Below are 17,981 nucleotides of genomic sequence, written 5' to 3' on the forward strand. Positions count from 1 at the left end.
CACAGACATAGAAAACAAACTTATGGTTACCAAAGGGGAAAGGTGGGGGGAGGGGTACACTGGAAGTTTGGAATTGGCAGATACACACTACAGTATATAAAACAGATTAACAATATAGCACAGGGAACTACACTGAATACCTTGTAATAACCTATAATGAAAAAGAATATGTATATATATGTATAACTGAATCACTAAGCCATACACCAGAAACTAACACAACATTGTAAATCAACTGTACTGCAATAAAAAAGCAAAAAAAAAACCCCCAAAACCAAAAAAAAAAAACAAAACCCCGAAAAAGAAACAGTAGGAAAACGTCATCCATTCTACCCTAAAGACAGGAAGTTTAACAGTGACCCGATCTTAAAGGAAAAGAAGTTAACATTTGAGGGTAGAATTTCTGTCTTCAAATGGGGTGTGTGTTGGGGGTGAGCTCTTTGATCTTCAGATCAGAACCCCCAGGAGGGATTAGGCAGCCTGAGCTTTGGGGCAAACCTCCTGCAGGCCTGATCGCTCCACAGCAGATCAAATACCTTAACATCTTCCCTGTCCCAGCCTCAGTGTCTCATCCAGACAATGGGAACAGCGGTGCTTGCCCCCCAGGAGTTCTGAGAGGGCTCCAACCACACGTTTCATCCCCATGTGCCCTGTTCCGAGCCCTAAGGCCCCCTGGGGTCCTCTCCCCTATCGGCCTCCTGGCCAGAACTTTCTCCCTATTGGCAGTTCATCAGATTCTGTTGTGGTGGCCCTGGAAGCCTACACTGGTGTTTAAGAAAATCAAGAGGCTTCCCGGATCTCCCTGCCCCAACTTCTGATGGTGGGGCCCAGGGAACGGGTTGAGAAAGCAGCTGGTGAGCGTGGCCCGGGCCCAATTCATCAGCACCAGGCCCGCCCAGTGCCGGCATCAGACCCTATGCCTCGGCCTGATAAGAGGCTCAGCTCTGCTTTCTCCAAACTGCCTGGAGCCTTATCAGAGGCGGGCCTGGCTGAAGGAGCCGTTTCCATCAGTGTGAATAAAAGGAGGGAAAAAAAAAAAGCAGGAAGAAATATAAGGCCTTTGCTCACAGACACAGCCAAGCCAGCCGTGACCATGGGGCCAAGCTCTGCACTTTGTGGGTGCGTCCCTGACCTGAGCTGAATTCAGAGAGGCCGGCTCCCTGAGGATGCTGTGATCAGGCAGTCAGGTCCCCTCCATGTGTGCATGCATGCGTGTGCTTGCAACTAAGGGCATCTTTCATTGCAGCTGAGAGCAAACAGGGCACTTGGTGAAGCCCCACCCCACTCCCCTGGCACCTCAGGCGTTCCTTAGGACTCCCCTGCTGGCCTCTTCCCTATCTCTCAGCTGCCACTGCACTCCAGGTTGCTCAGTCCCTAGCTAGAGCATTAGCTGAGACACCGAGGGCTCTGTTGTCAGGGCAGAAGCATCCTGCCAAGAGGCTTTGAGGCCCCAAGACTCAAGAGGATGCTAGAATCCAGCTGCTACAGCAGCTGTGGGGAGATACTCCCATCACCCCCTGCCACGATACTTGTCTGACTCCATCTCCTGGTGACTGCTTCCCACCCTCTGCTTCCCACCACACTGCTTTCCTGACAGTTTCTGCTTCAGGTCAGGCCTCCTCTCACCCCAGGGCCTTTGCACATGCTGTGTCCCCTGCCTCTTATGCCTTCTCTCACATATCCCTACATCTTGCTCCCTGGCTTCCTTTTCTTAAACCCCACCTTCCCAGTGAAGACCTCTCCAACCACACTCTTCAAAACGGCACCCCCACAGTATCCCCGGCACTTAGCACCTTCTGATATCCTGAGCATTATTCCCATGTGTCTTATGTCCATCTGTCTGTCCCTACAAGAACGTAGGCTCCCTTCTGGGATTACTGCTGGTTTGTTCACTGTCCTGTCCCCAGGGCCTCGACCAGGGCCTGCCATACAGCTGGTGCTTAAAACACATTCATGGACTGTGACTCCCGGTCTCAGAGCTGGAGGAAACAGATGGCAGAGGCAAAGGACGTGGGTGTAGACTTGGGGAGACTATGACTGAGCTCAGGATCCACCACTGTACAGCTGGTGCATTGTGGACACACTTCCCACTTGCCCCAAGTCTCCAAGTCCAACCTGAAAAAGGAGGTGATATGATAACCTCCAGGGGTGGGGAGAGGCCCCAGGCAGTCCAGGACAACACTTCCGGCCCAGCATTTGCCACGTGGACAGACAGCCCCCCTCTGCCTGGGCCCTGGTGCGAAGCCCTGCTTTCTGAAGGTAGGGGTGCAGGGAGCTGGCTAGTCCAGGGAGGGCCTGTTTCCTATGTCTGCCTAGTTGAGACGAGGGTTTTCTGCAGGCCAGCAGCACAGCCCGGCTGCCTGTGTTCACAGAGCGGGTGACGAGAGGGCAAGAGAAGGTGGAGATCACGTGGGCAGCCAGGTTGTGGGATGAGATGCCCCCTGTGTGCCCAGGTGAACGGTCTGGCCCCCGTGGGCCTCCTGGCTGCAGCCTGGTCCCTGCCCTTGGCTGAAGGTCTTTGGTCCAGGCTTCTAGTCCACCCACGAGGCTGTGGTGTCTCCCAGAGAGAGGTGCACTGGGGCCCAGTGGCCTCGAGGCCTAGAGGTTGAGCCACTGGAGACACTCCTATTGGTTTAAGACAGTGGTTGACAAAATTTTTTTGGATAAAGCACCACAAAGTAAATAGCTTAGGCTTTGTTGGGCCACTGGGTCTCCGGACAACTCTACCATTGTCAATTGAAAGCCCCCATGGGACCCTGTACATAAATGGGTGCAGTTGTGCTCCAATAAAACTTTATTTATAAAAATAGGCAGCAAAGTGGATTCAGCCTGTGGGCCTTGGTTTGCAGGCACCTGGCTTGAGTCTCCGGGTCTCTGAGTCTCTCTCCGTCCTCTCAGGCTAATAAGTGTGTTGAGCTTGCCCCAGACGAGGTCTGCGCCTTTATCTACATCTTCTCATTCAAGGTGCCCACGGGGACAGAGCCATCGAGTGGCTGAGCTGCACCATGAACCCAGGTCTGTCACGCTTGAAGCCTGTCTTTCAACCATGTGATGCTCAGCTGTCAGAATGCGGGCCGCGTGCACGGCTGTGGCCACTGTGGACAGATGCCAGGGTCCGGCCACACCCAGGGCTCCTTGTATCCTGAACACCCCATGAGGTTGAGAGGGCAGGGGCCCCAGGCTAGTGGAGGCCCAAGAGGGTGAAGCCACTGTCCCAAGATCCCCCGCATTGGTTAATGGTGGGGTTAAGACATGCTGGCGAGGTGGCATGGGGGCAGCAGCGGTCCTGCCCCTGACTTCAACCTCGACAAGGGTCAAGGCCGTCTCTGCTGGTGAGGGCTGTGGCCCAGGCCTCTCCGACTGGGCTGTGTGCACCATCTCTGGCCCACCGCACTGACTGGCGAGGTCCCGTCACAGAAGGACTCTTCAGGGAGCCCTGAGCCCTGGAGTGTCAGGTCCCAGAACAGGACAAATGGCCTATTCAAGTGGGTAGGGCTTGCTCCAGGGAGGTCTGGGCAGCGTCCTGCTGGGGTAGGAGGGTCCCTGAGTGGAGCTCGTTGGCCCAGGAGGCATCAGGAACTGAGGCAAAGGAGAAGGCCCACCCTCTGCTCGTTTCTCCTTGGGGGGGGCCCCACTCAAGGAAGCTCAAAGGCGACCCTTGGGCAGAAGGCAGGGCAGTGAGAGGTCAGCCTTTTATCTGCACAGTCAGGCCTCTGTTCCCACAGCCCCAGGGCAAGGAGGGCAGGCACTCAGACAATGGTGCCTTTGAGGCCATCGCAGGGCGTCTGAACTTTGAAGGAAAACCATGGACTTCACCTGCCTTTGACTGCTGCGGCCTCAAAGATGCGGTCTGACTTTCTCGAGCATTGCCCGTCTTCTCAGGGAGCAACCCACATCACGTCACTCAAATGAGTTGTTTAAAAATAGTCTGTTCCAGAAGGTCTTTTCAGAAGCTCCAAGAGTCTTAAATAGGGAATGACCTGGGGGTAATTATCCAGCCGGATAGAAAGAAATGCAGTTGTAAAGCCCATTGGAACCGACTTTCTTTCACTCGTGTGAAAGAAAATGGTATTCTCCATTTGAAACTCCCCACTTCCAACACAAATGGTGGTGGTGGGCAGGGCTTCAAAGAAGGCCCAGGGGTTGGAGCACATGGTTTCAAATCACAGTCCTGCCACCCACAGCCGTGTTGATGGAGGTGCTCACCACAGACACACCTCGCAATGAGGGATGAGGGCTCTGATGAACGAACACTTCTAAACAACATTTCCTCTGCATGACAGGCCTGACCATCCCTGCTGATGGCAGGTACCCTGCGCACTTGCCCTCTTTTTTGTATTTTTACAACCTTGGACTTATCTTTACTTAGAACATTCTCAACAGTCAACATTGATCACTGACAACTTCTTCCAGCCCAAGGTCTCAATTCAACATGATAAACCTACAACTAGTCAAGTAGAAAGTCCCCATAATTTAATATCAGCTGTCAATATTAGCTAGTTTAGCTAATTTTAGATTTCAATTTATATTTGAAAAGTCTTGTTACTTTAAGCTGTTCTTTAAATATCTAATAATATCCAGCAAATCCCACTCCTGGGCATATATCCAGAGGGAACCTTAATTCAAAAAGACACATGCACCCCAGTGTTCACAGCAGCACTACTTACAATAGCCAAGACATGGAAACAACCTAAACGTCCATGGACCGATCACTGGATAAAGAAGCTGTGCTATATTTATACAGTGGAATACTACTCAGCCAGAAAACAGAATAATGCCATTTGCAGCAACATAGATGAACCTGGAGATTGTCATTCTAAGTGAGGTAAGCCAGACAGAGAAAGAAAAATATCACATGATACCACTTATATGTAGAATCTAAAAAAAAAAAAAAAAGACCAACTTATTTACAAAACAGAAACAGACTCAGAGACATAGAAAAATTTATGGTTAACAGAGGGGGAAGGGAGTGGGAAAGGAGAAATTGGGAGTTTGAGATTTGCAGATACTAACTAATATATATATAAAAATAGATAAACAACAAGTTTCTACTGTGCAGCACAGGGAACCACATTCAGTATCTTGTAGTAAACTACAGTGAAGAAGAATATGAGAACAAATGTATGTACGTTCCTATGTGACTCAAGTATCGTGCGGTACACCAGAAGTTGACCCAACATTGTAAACTGACAGCACTTCAATAAAAACATATTAAATATCTAGATAGCCACTTGGTTAGTTCGATGAAGAATCACCAGAAGACGTGGACAATTCAGTCTGAAACCTGAATTCGTGTGATAAGAAATTTCTCACCAGGAGGACTGGATGTTTTTTATCCCTGTCATGATGTGGGTCCTGCTGCCCCAAGAAGCCCAACAATGCTTTGAGGGCAGGGATTGTATCTTAGATTTTCTGTCTCCTCCTGAATCCCTGGGACAGATGACAGGATGCACACATCGTAACCCTGTGAGTTTCTATTGATGAACCAGGGATGTATATAGTGGTTAATAAACATTTGTGGATAAATTGCTTTCACAATGGAGTTATCCATCTAGCTCCCTTTCTAACTTTTCCACCTCTCTTCCTGGGTATCGAAGTTTGACAAGAGCCTTTCTCGTGGAATTAGTTGTTAAAGTGATTGACAGCTGGGTGTGCACTGAGGTCTGGCCGTAAGCAAAGATTTAATCATGGTGAGAGGGTATCACGGCTTCATGTGATGGAAGTGTCTCTTAGGGAAGGCTTCTCTGAGACCCATGCCTCAAAGCACCATCGCTGACAACAAAGAGTGACCAGACATCAAGCGACCGTCCTGGAAGGCCCCAGCTGGAGGCTGCAAGCTGGGTTATGTCACGCCCTCAGTGTCCGGTGATGACTCGAAAGTGACCAACACAAGGGGGCCCTGAAGTGGGGTCACCAGGTGTCTTCTTATCCCCAGATCCACTGCCATGGATGGGCTTTTATGTCTTTCAGATTTCCAGACTCTAAGAATTTCTTTTGTAGAATTGCTGCTTCTCCTGAAAATAACTGCAGTGGAGGTTTATAGCAGTGACATCATTTTTTATGTGTGTGTTTTTTGGGGTGGGGGAACCCCAGGTAGGAAGCTACTTATTTTGGAGATTTGGGGAGGGGTGGCCATCATTCCTTTTGGTGACCCTGCAGGCCCAGCCTCAGATCCTCAACATCACCTGATCCTGCCCCCACTTTCGAACCCGATGAATGAGTTTCTCAGGCAAAGACAGTGCTCACCCTGAGGAATCAGAGACCTGCATCCATGGATACATCTGGCTTTGTGAACTCAACCTAACTTCTTTGAGCTCCGCTTTATTTACCTATTGGAGCAGGAGAGCAGTGTCTCCTGAATGAAGAAAGGAAACATTTGCAAGTGCCTAGCAGAGAACAGCACACAATGCAGGAATGGTCCCATGGCTTGTGAAATTCCAGTGAAAGACAGAGCTGCCCGCCCAGGGTGGGTTCTGTGGTCCAGGCATTCCAGGAACTGGCCAGCATTTGGTGGGGGCATTATTCCCTCCTGCTGCCCTTGCAGTGACCTTGAGAGGCAGCTGCCCACTCCTTCCCTGGGGAAACATGGGAACTGTGTGGGGGTTGGCCTCGGCTGGCAGGACTTGCGTGGTCACAACCCAGCCCATGCGAGTGTCGTTAGCAGCTGCTGGGCTGCCAGGTGGGGGCTGGCGGAGTGGGGGCGGAGCCAGCACAAGTGGCCCAGGGTCGGGTGGACAAAGAAAGACCTTTTCTTCTAAGGCAAGAGAATGGACCTCAGGGCTGCCTGGAGCTGAGCAAAAGGCAAGGGGTCACAGGCCACTTGCTCCCAGCAGCGCGGTCTACTGCATCCCCGAAGTGGAAGGACACACCTGGCGCCAGGCTGGACTGGGCCAGTGATGCGCGGTGGGGCTCTGGGGGAAATAACCTCTTTGAACACTAGTCTCCATATATCTAAACTGGGATTAATATATCTATACCCTTGGAACATCTAGTTGAACAAGGTACCATGTGTACGTGCTCCGGGTGCGGCCAAGTTCACTCACCACCCCGCCCCTGGACCGATGCTAAGATCCACAGTCCAGAGCAATCATGCAACTCCAGCAGGCTCTTTGTGGCTCCCCTCTGGGACCCTCACTGTGCGGCCTCTTTACCCTGAGGTCCTCCAGCTTTCTTTCTGTCCAGGCCTCTTTCCGAACTGCCTTCTAGCTGTCGCCTGGCTGTCCCATGGGCATCTGAAAGTCCCTCTGCTCTAGAGAGAATCTTCCTGTAGCCTTCTTATCAGTCTGGTACATGTAATTCTATGATCAACGTGAATTGCTTCCGGAACTATGAAACAGAGCAAAGAAAATTTACTTTTATAGTTTTAAGTGACGAACAGCCTAATTGCATGGCTTAAAAAGCCAAAAGAATAAGAGAAAGAGAGAGAGAGGGAGTGAGTCCTGGGAACCAAGCATTTACTTTTGAGTCTCTCGATCTCCCCAGGGCACAGGTAAAGAGCACGTACAGAGGCGGCCACTGCAGCCCCCAGCCCAGGGCCCTACCGGGGTGGGCAGGACTGCCAGGGGGAGTAAGGATCAGCGAGGCTGAAGCCGTGCTGACGAGGGTCAGGGCAGAGCTGGGCAGGGGCAGTGGAGGTGCAAAGACCAGTGGGCACCTGGCTCCGAGCCTGGATGAGCTGAGCCAGGGCCCCAGTGCGGACTTCATGTACCTGGGTGCTCTGTCTTCAAGGGTCCCTCCCTGCCCCCACCCCACCACCAAATATTAGCCACACTACTTTATAATGGCATAGATACACAAATGCCATGTGTAGTCTTCAAGGTTCATTCTTTTCCTTCTGATTTTAAAAGAAACAAACCTTTCTGTGGATTTCTAAAGCTCTAAGTGCCAGGCCTACTGTGCATGTGGGCCCCGGCTGAGCCCCGCCAGAAACACCTGCCACGCCTGAGTGGGAGGGAGAGCGGTCGGCCGGCCGCGGCTCCGGGCAAGTCACGCTGCCTCTAGAGTTTCCCTCTCATCACATGCAAAATGGAGATAAAAATACTTGCCGGAGGGCTGCTGGAGGGTGAAATGAGATAGCTCCTGCGGGGGCAGCTGACTTTCTAGGCTCTGAGTCAGGGAGACAGTCATCATAAGAGGGGAGTGGGTGAGGATCATTTATACAATGTGTAGGAAAGGAAAAAAAAAAGAGATTGTAAAGTTTAAAAAAAAAATGACTACACGGGACTTTCAGCTGATGCTGAAATTGATCCACTGAGATGAGCACTCTGGCAGGAGCTGCAGGAGGGCCACTCAGTGTCAAACCCCAGGCAGGACCGAAGGAGGGAAGGCCAGCTTCCTCGCTGGAGTTCAAGCACAAAGGGGTGAGAAAGGGGCTTTCCCAGGAGGGAAGGGAGCCCACACTTTAAGGAGCACCCCAGGGAGGCTCACGCTGCAGTGGCAGCATTGACGGAAAGAGAGAGCTGCTGGGGAGCGAAGATGCTGGAAGGTGTGCCCAGGTTTGGGGGGCAGCGTGCATACACAGGTCAGGGGTACAGGAGCCCTGGATGGGGACAGGTCAGCGGGCTGAGCCAAGCCAAAAGGCCACTGCGGGCCACCGAGTGGACAAGCCTGACTCAGGACTGGGAGAGCATGTGGGTGAGCATGCGATCACAGCACTCTGTGTAGACAGGGCATGTTTACACGAAGTGGACCTTCACATCCATCTGTTCATTCATTTGTGAGTGTTTTTAAGGAGACTTCTCTTTCCCATGGAGAACAAGACAGCTGAGACCTCCAATGCTAAGTGTTCAGCTGAGGCGGGGGAGCAAGGATGCTCTTCCTTGGGCACAAGGGAAGGAGACTGAGCGGCAGAGGGTAGAAGTTTTGCTCAGAGTCACAGCTGGTGGCAGAGGACAGGGCCAGGCCTGCACGAACCCTCCCCTCTAACCACCTCACCTCCACGGAGCAGACAGCTTGAAGGCAGGGGTCCTGGCTCAGCAGGGAACAGCGTCCCAGAACTACTGCAAAGGCTGGGACTGAGGGCCCTGCCGTGGTCCTAGGACTGGGCAGATGGTGCATCCTGTCCTGGGGACCTATTTTCAGTGGCAAGTGAGCAAACAGGGACGGGAGCGGGGAACATGGAGGGAGCTGGGCAGGGCAGGTAGCCAGGACTAGCTAAGGACACTGGCAAGCGCTCGGCACTGGATCTGAGTGAAAGGCAAGGGGTCACAAGCCACCCGCTCCCAGCAGGGCGGGCCACCACTGCATACTTGATTAATGTGCACCCGGCACTGTACTAGCTCTGCTGATGAGCTGAGACACAGAGGGCCATGTTCAAGCCTGTCCACTCAAACCCAAATCCCGAACTCTAAAGCTGGCATTCTAACCTCCTGTCAATAGCAAATTGATGCAAAGTATAAATAGCTTAAAACAGTACAGCAGAGGCTGAGCAGTATTCCATTGTCTAAATACACCACATCATCTTTATCCAGTCATCTGTCGATGGACATTTAGGTTGTTTCCATGTCTTGGCTATTGTAAATATGCTGCTGTGAACATTGGGGTGTATGTATCTTTTTCAGTTAGAGTCTTCTCTGGACATAAGCCCAGCAGTGGGATTGCTGGATCATACGGTAAGTCTATTTTTAGTTGTAAATCAACTATACTTCAATTTAAAAAAAGAATGAAATAATGTCATTTGTAGCAACATGGATGGACCTAGAGATCATCACATCATGCTAAGTGAAGTAAGACAGAGAAAGACAAATGTCATATAATATCACTTATAGGTGAAATCTAAAAAAACGATACACATGAACTCACAAAACAGAAAGAGACTCACATACATAGAAAACAATCTTATGGTTACTGGGGGTGGGGGAGTGGGGAAGGATAAATCAGGAGTTAGGGAGTTGTAGATACTATTATTTATAAATTAGTTAAACAACAAGGTCCTACTATATAGTACAGGGAACTATATTCAATATCTTGTCGTAACCTATAGTGGAAAATAATCTGAAATATATATATAAATAATCTGAATATACAATATATATAAAATATAAATAAATACATAAAATATATTTAAAATATATTTAAATAAATAAGTAAATAAAAATAATATAAATAATATATATAAAATATATTACATATATAATAATCTGAAATATATATTAAAATAACCCAAAATGTATAAAAATATATTTATATATAATAAATATATATAAGTATACATAATATATGTGAAATATATATACATGTAATCACTATGCTATACGCCTGAAACTCACACAACACTATAAATTCACTATGCTTCAGTTAAAAAAAATGGATTAAAAAAAGTACAGCAAAAAAAAAAAAAGAGTATAGCAGAGGAACCTGAGTTCGAGGCCCCTACTCACTGCAGGCTGTGCATGTGGTTCTACTGAGGGCACTTGGCCAGCATCTCAAGGGAAGTGGACTTTGCTGCCCTGCGGACACAGAGGTCCCAGATTGGGACCCAACACAAAAGGCAGGCAGGAAACGTGGCTTTACCTGGTTTTGACCTGGCAAACTACCCTTTCCTTCACTTTCTGACACTGATGGGAATGCACTGCCCAAAGCTGCTGGTGAAATGTGAACACGCTCCCTCTAGGGTCCCGGGGGAGGACCAGCTGTCCTGGGGCCCAGGGCCAGCTGCATACTTGGACTGTCATAGAAGTGTGTGGCGTGTGAAGGAGAAGGGGCAGGGGGTCCCAGCTGTGCCCCTGCAAGTGATGGGCCCGTCCGTCTGTGATACTCAAAGTGGGGACAAGACGCCTCCATCAGGGTGTGGTGGGTACACTGGGATAATGGGGCATCCCTGCCTGGGGCTTGTCCCTCACAAATGCCCCCCAAGCTCCAGCCTCCTTCCCTCGGGGCCTGGCAGGGGTCATGAGGGTGTCCACTGAACCCCGAAGAGTATGCTGGCCACAAGGTTTTGGCAATAATAGAAGAGACGTGTGCCTTTAACTTATAGGATGAGTCCGCAAGGGGAACAGATACAGCGGAGAATATAATAAAAGTGTCACAAAGAGCTATTAATCACAGTTATTTTAAATTCCCAGTCTGATAATTCCAACATCTCTGCCATGTCTGATGCTCGTTCTGTCTCTTCCAGTTGTATTTCTTGCCTTCTGGTGTGTCTTGTAATTCTTCTTGGCATAGAAGGTGTAAGGCTGAATCACAGGTCGTGATGTGGGGGAGCGGGGGAGGGGTGGGGATGTGCCCTCTGGTCCTGCGATGTCTGTCCGAGGCCATCCCCCTGGACTGTGGTCCTCAGGGTTTTTCTCTCCTCCGGGGTGGGACAGGATGGCTAGAGGGGGCCGGAGTTGGGTGTTTCCCTTCCCCTGGGTCAGTCAGACTCTGATAGAATTGCAGTGTGTCAGGCTCTGGTTAACTAGTACCCCTGAGGCCCAGCCTTGTTAAGGTGCACTGGTGTCTTTCAAAACAGTTCCTGCTGGAAAGGATATCAAACCTGTGGGAACCTGGTCAAACACCGGGAGGTGGATCTCACAAGATTGTGGGGGGATCCCCCAGGACAACTAGGTCCCCCTGGGAGCTTTGAACTCCCAGAGTTGTCCACACCAAATCTCCAGCAGTTTGTCAACCTTGAGGAGTCAGTCACGAGAGGTGGAGATGATTTGGGGCCTGGAGGAGGGGCAGGGCCTCAGAGCCAGGCAGGTGGGCAGCCAGTGCTGCTGGGACACCGTTCCCCGGGTAGGGCAGGCCAGTGGCCGAGTCGGCTGCTGTCTGTGACTGGCAGGCACAGGGCACAGGCTCTGAGGTGGCTCGAACCAGGATGGGCGGAGTCGTGTAAGGCCCCACCTGGGACAGAGCTTCATGTCATGGAATCCGGCTCTCACTGGACAGGAGAAAATTGGCCCTTGTCAGTATCTGCCATCGGCTAAGATTCTGCACTCTAACATTTGTTCTGGAAAAATGTACAAAAATGAAAATTTATAATATTTCTAAGGGCAGGAGCCAGTGTTCCCATAGAATTTCAGATGACACGATGATCTGAAGGAAACCTTAAGCAAAGATCAGGTAGGGAGGGTGGGGGAAGGCGGGGGGAGGATGAAGCACGCATCACGGAGAGCGAGGTGGTGACGGCTGCGGCTTGTCAGCATGTTCTTAGAATTTATTTTGGTTTGACTTTCTGTCCATTTCAATTTATTATTTACTGACCTCCCAGTTCTGCACTACGAGCTCTGGGGCGGGTGACTTTTAAAAGGTGCTTTCGGCCTCTGGAGTGACCCAGGCCTGAGCACGCTGGGGCTGGGTGGTCAGCGCAGTCACCCGTTCATGTCCAAGTGGCTGGCAGAGCACCTCTCTGTGCTGGGCCCCGAGTGGTGGGGGGCAGGTAGGGGGTCACAGAGCTTCCTGGGAGTCCGATTTCCCAGAGGTGACAGACCCAGAAATCTGTCGGGGTTGCGAGGTGTCCGCAGGGCCTTGGTGGGCAGCGCATTAGTGTCGGGCGGGCCCAGGGAGGTGTGTGTTTGGGGTGGGGGTGCCCAGAGACCCCAGGGGTCTGAAGTGGGCAGCTGTGAGGCAAAGCTGGTGAGGCAGGGGCGCCCAGGCACGACGGGGGCCCTGGCGGTCAGCCGAGCTGGCTTTCGGGGGCAGGGCGGGGCCGGCAGCTTGCCCAGGGCGGCCCAGGCCTGACCAAGAGCAGGGGGTGATGTGGACAGCTGTGGACTGAGGCTGGACCACAGGCTTGGCTGAGAAGCTGAGGGCTGGCTGGCAGGTTCTGAGGGTCTGTGTTGCACGCAGTCGCTCTGAATGCAAAGCCACAGCTGTGACTTCCTGAGCATGGTTCTCATGGTGGGTGTGCAGGCTGCACAAGGCCCCGCCCTGCACACCTGGGCCCTAATGTCCCCCTCAGGGTGGCCTCTGTTGGCTCTGGGGCCTGAAAGCCTGTGTCCACAGCCCAGCTGTGTCCTCAGAAGCTGGGGGCCCTGGGGTTGGTCATCCCCCAGCCTCCAGCGTTTCATCTGCAAACAGGTAAGAGTGTGGGTGTGAGATGAGGTTGTGGGGAGTGAGCTTGGTGTGTAGGTACCGCCGCTCTCATCGGTGCATTATCAACAGCAAAATCAGCAGCCGTCTGCAAGGGAGACTGCGGGGATTCCCAGCACCTGCAGGCCAGGCTGGCTTTGATAAGTTCTGTTAACAGCCAGGGCCACAGACACCGCTACCCTGGGCACCGGGCCAGGCCCGCCTGCTCCTCTTCATCACATGACTCCTGTGAAGTAGCTGTTACTACTCCCACTTACAGACGAGAAGACTGAGGCTCCCCAAAGCCAGTGATGGAGGCACACTCAAAAGTGACGACGTGTTTTACTCACCAGACTGGTCAAGATAAAAACTACACAGTGTGAATGAGGATGTGGGAAAACAGCAGCTTTCAGGGGCTACTGGTGAGCGGCAGGCATTCATGTGACCTTTCAGAGGGCAAGTCTTCAGGACCTACCAACATTTTAAAGGTACATACCCTTTGTCCCAGAAATTGAATTCTGGGGGGAGTTTATCCTAAAAGTAGACAAACATATGCATGAAAACCCTGTTGACAAGGGCTGCTACTGCAGCACTGTGTCTGGTCAAAAAAAAAAAAAACCAGACTGTACACAACCTACATGTCCATTCATGGACGAATCGGTTAAATAAAATAACCAATTCATTCATATATTCATACAGTTTACACTATGCGGCCCCCAAGAAAGGCGAACCTATATATGGTAATAACGTATAAGCTGTAATAAACATTCTTATAAAAAAAGATGAAGTAGAATGTTTCATTTTGTAAAATAAAAAATAATTGTATATATTATGCATATAACATATAATACATATTATGTTATATATTATACATACCATACATATATTATATGTTATATATATTATATATAGTATATATAACATACATATGTATTATAATATTATATATAGTATATATACATGTAATACCCCTGGAAGGATCCTCATAAATCAATAAGGTTACTGCCCTTGAGGTGGGAAGAAAGTGCCCTTTTCTTTTTTATTGTTAACTCTTCATTCATTGTTCAAATTTGTTTTGTTTCCAGCTTGTGATCTGTGTGCAGATTGTGCTGGCTCAGTCCCCGGGCAGCCTTTCGGTCAGGGGCTCTGAGGGGCGTCTGATATGCTATAGGCCTGCCACCCAGAGAGGCACACCGAGTGGACTTGCCAGCCTCTCACTACTGGTGAAGGGTCTCTCCCTCCTCACTGGGATGGGCGGGTCTGCTCCCCCTGCAAACACAAAATGCCTCTGACCCCACACCTCTCTGTTTCCCAGGGGGCCCTGCGAGTTCCCAGAAATAACCGCCCAACTATGGGCACCCTTGGAAAGGTCCAGCCGCTGGCTGAGCCAGCGCCATGTGACTCCCGCAGCTACGGATATCGGGAGGGCTTGAGCAATGACCGAGATGGAATTTCATTTGGCACTTAATGCCATCCTTTCTGCTTTTGCCAGAGGCGGCAAATTCTATATAAAGCTGCCAAACCTGGCTATCTCCCTACTGAGCACTGACCCCTTCCAGAGAAGGACCAGCAGTGGATTTCTGCACATGACTCCTTCGTCCCATGAAGCCTTTGGGCTTATGAGAGTTGGCTGAGCCCAGCCTGGGCAGGTGGGAGCAGCGGGTCCTCTCCACTCTAACCTCTGGTTCTGAGAAGCAGTGGTGTAAACCGAGACAGGATACAGACACATCCTGCCTGAGTTCGCAATGAGAAACAGTGCCCCTGGTTCTCCCACAGCAGAGATCCCGCCATAAAGTAAATCCAGGCGTAATCTGGACCGGCATGCGAGTCAAGGCTGCATCGCCATCAGTTCCGGATGGGAAATATTTGCAGCCATCGGTCAAGGCCTGAAACTTGAATCCTAGGGAACTGCTGTGGGAGGATATGTGTGTGAGGTGGGTGGGGAGCGGAGGCAGGGTTAGAAAGCTGCACTTCCTCTGTGTCTGACTTGGAATGATGACAGTGGCTCAGTCCCCTCCACCCTGGCCCTGACACATCAAACACACACACACACACACACGCAGGCACGCTCACTAGCATCTGATGCACACTCACAGACACATATGCACACCTAAACACTAATGCACAGGACCTCACGCATCCACCACCTCGTTTAAGATGAAAATAAGGATGCTAGACACGTATTGAGTGCTCGATGTGTGTTCCTCTCCATGCTGAGCCATTTACATGCACTGAGTTCTCACAATCCCGAGAGAAAAACTGCCGCACTGTTCCCATTTTGCGGACGATGAAACTGGAGCTGAGAGGTTGGCTTGCCCCAGGTCCTTGGCTAACAAGTGACACATAGGTCCCAACGCAGGCCGCGAGGCCTTCACTCCCCCGTCCCTTGTCTGTGTACACCCAGATGGCACTGGGCGGCCTCACCAGCACACACGTGGCCAGGGACACGCCGAGGCACACGGTACACAAGCACAGACCCAGCCACAGTCACCCATGCTCAAGTTTGCGACGGAAGGCCACACAACCACCTGGCCTCTCCCATACCCACACCATCATCTTGCATTAATTACTTAGCCTGATTATGCTGGAGACTCGGAATGCCTCCTCTCTGACACTTCGTAATGATCAGACCAGGCCAGGCTGGGGACAGGAGGGAACAACATTCCTTTTTTTTTTTTTTAAATAAAATTTTAGTTTGTTAATTGCAAACGCCCCATGGCGGGGGAGGCCCAGCGCAGTTTCCCAACATCCTCACCAAAACTCTCAGGGCCATTTCCCGTCAGCAAGAAAGCATGTGCCTGTTTGAGAAAGCAAGCAAGCAGGCGCTGAAGAATTACACCGCGAGGGGCCCGGCGAGCCCAGCCGACCGGCCGCATCTGCGGTGGCTGGCTGCCTTGGGAGCTGGCAGAGTTAACTCCGAGTTTCTCAGAATCGTCCCGCCCGGGGAGTTCGGAAAACAACCTGGGAGGCTCCCTAGGGCTGCGGCTTAGCGCTCTTGCCCTCGCTCCCCGGAGGCCTGTTTATTCCCTCAGGGGCAGAGTTCTGGCCCCAGGCGCTTCCCGACCAGACCACCACACAAAGAAGCCGAGGCGGGCGAGTGCTGGGCCGCGGGGGCGGAGGTGGCCGGCGGCCTCTCCAGGCCCCGGGCGCGCAGAGCCTGCGCGACAAGATCGGGGCCCCGGAGCGGGACCCCGCGATGCCCGCGACCCGGCGATGCCCCGGGACCCCGCGATGCCCGGGGACGCGGCTGGTGTCCGGGCGCCGGCCGGGACCCCAGGGCTTCTTGGAGGCGGCTCGGCCCCCGCGCCCCGTCCCCCCGCGGGTACTCACCGTGGCGGGGCGGCGGCGTGACCTGGTGGCTGCTCATCGCCGGCCGGTGCGGGGCGCGGCCCGGAGAGAGGCCGCGGGAACCGGCGGGACGGTGGCGAGGGTCGCGGTCGCCCGCTCCGACCCTCCACAGCCGGGAGGAAGTGGCACCTGTGTCACTCTCGTGCGGCGGGCCCGAGGGGAGGGGCTCCGGCCCGGAGATAGGCAGACTTCATTTAGTTTTTCCTGCAGACTCGGCTGGTGGGGTTTCCACCCTCTGTTTTTTTTTTTTTTCAACACACACACCCGCCCACTTCTGAACTCTCTGAACTCAGCTGCGCTCCAACTTTCTGCGCGAGCGTCACATTTTTCTAACTAGGTTTCTGTTTCCATCTGCAGCTGCCAGATACAGAAGCTGAGAATTACCCTGTTTGCGGACTGAAAAACTCCCCGATGTGACATCATGGCCTTCCGGGGACCCTCAGGGACGGTGACCAAACAGGGCCAGCCCTGCGTCTGCGTCTTGGCTGATAGTTGCGAGGCCTCTCAGAGCTGCGGGGCTTTTGTGACCTGCAAAGTGTTCCCAGCTTGCCTCTCTTTTTAGGGGCGCTGTCCCAATCTGTGGGCTCGCGCTGGGGAAAGGGTCTTAGAAAAAAATTGCTGGACGAAGGTCATGGAATTTACTTGGATCCCTTTGCTTGGGGCTTCCAGACATAAGGGAGTTCGTGGAGAAGTTACTTTACTTAGGCAATTTAAAGACTCAGTATGGATTTAGACACTCTGGTTAGTTAAACGCTCTTTCTCCACATCCCTGAAGAATGTCACGTTATACGTAGCATTAAATCCCCCATTTACCGTAGAGAGCTTGAGATCATGTCACTCTGGTTTTAAATCCCAGCCTCAGGAAACACCTGTACTTCTAACGTCTGATGTCTGAACCTTTCTGTGGGACTTTCCGGTGCTGTTTGCCTGTGGTCCTCCATGCACTGCCCTGTGACACCTCAGCCCCGCCCTGCCCTATCCTGCTCCCGGCCCCACCTTTTCTCAGTAAGGTCACTCTGCCGCAGTCCCAGGGCACCATTCCAGCTGTGTGCACTTGAGGGTACCATCCAGGTTGAACACACCAGGGAGGCTGCCCCCTGGAGGTGTGCGATGGGGAAGCCCCGCCCAGGCTGGACCACTCCAGGCATCTTTGTTAGAGCTGCCTGCTTGACATAGTGTGAAAATATTCCTCGTTCTCTTTTGTTAGATAATGCTGCTAGATCTTTAGCCACATTTCCATGCTCAACATGTACACGCTAATGTGAAGGAAATGTCTCTGGTCAGTTGTGGAAACTTCTGTGTCTCATTTCCTCATCTTCGAAACAGAGACAAACCCACTTTCTTCCCGGAGTTTTAGAAAGACAATGTTTATAAAATAAGTGGCAGAGGAAAGGTACTTAAAGAAGCTAGCAATGATGAGTGTAACAGTTTAACATTTTGTTTGGTCATACAGGTAGGTCCATGTTGGATAATAGTATCTCCTGGGTTCAGAGTTCATAAATAAACAATGCCAGTGACCTGAAATGCAGCTGAGGGCCTGGCAGGAAGAGCGGAAGAACAAGTCCCTAGGTCACTGCTCCTCACTTAGGGGAGGACTTCTCAGAGGCTCACTTATAGCCAACTGGCCGTTACACGTAGGTATA

The 17,981-nt window shown here is 51.6% G+C and overlaps 1 protein-coding gene across 1 annotated transcript in view; it reads right to left on the reverse strand.

The window, feature by feature from the left end:
• Nucleotides 1-16,575, reverse strand: part of GYPC (glycophorin C (Gerbich blood group)) — a 33,815-nt gene extending 17,240 nt beyond the window's left edge. Inside the window, exon 1 of the mRNA XM_031451233.2 lies at nucleotides 16,321-16,575. Coding sequence (XP_031307093.1) covers nucleotides 16,321-16,357 — 37 coding nt within the window. The 5' untranslated portion in view covers nucleotides 16,358-16,575. The remainder of the gene's footprint in view (nucleotides 1-16,320) is intronic.
• Nucleotides 16,576-17,981: the final 1,406 nt, after the last annotated feature.

This window comes from Camelus dromedarius, chromosome 4 (genome assembly GCF_036321535.1).
Source record: "Camelus dromedarius isolate mCamDro1 chromosome 4, mCamDro1.pat, whole genome shotgun sequence".
In the NCBI taxonomy this organism is placed as follows: domain Eukaryota; kingdom Metazoa; phylum Chordata; class Mammalia; order Artiodactyla; family Camelidae; genus Camelus; species Camelus dromedarius.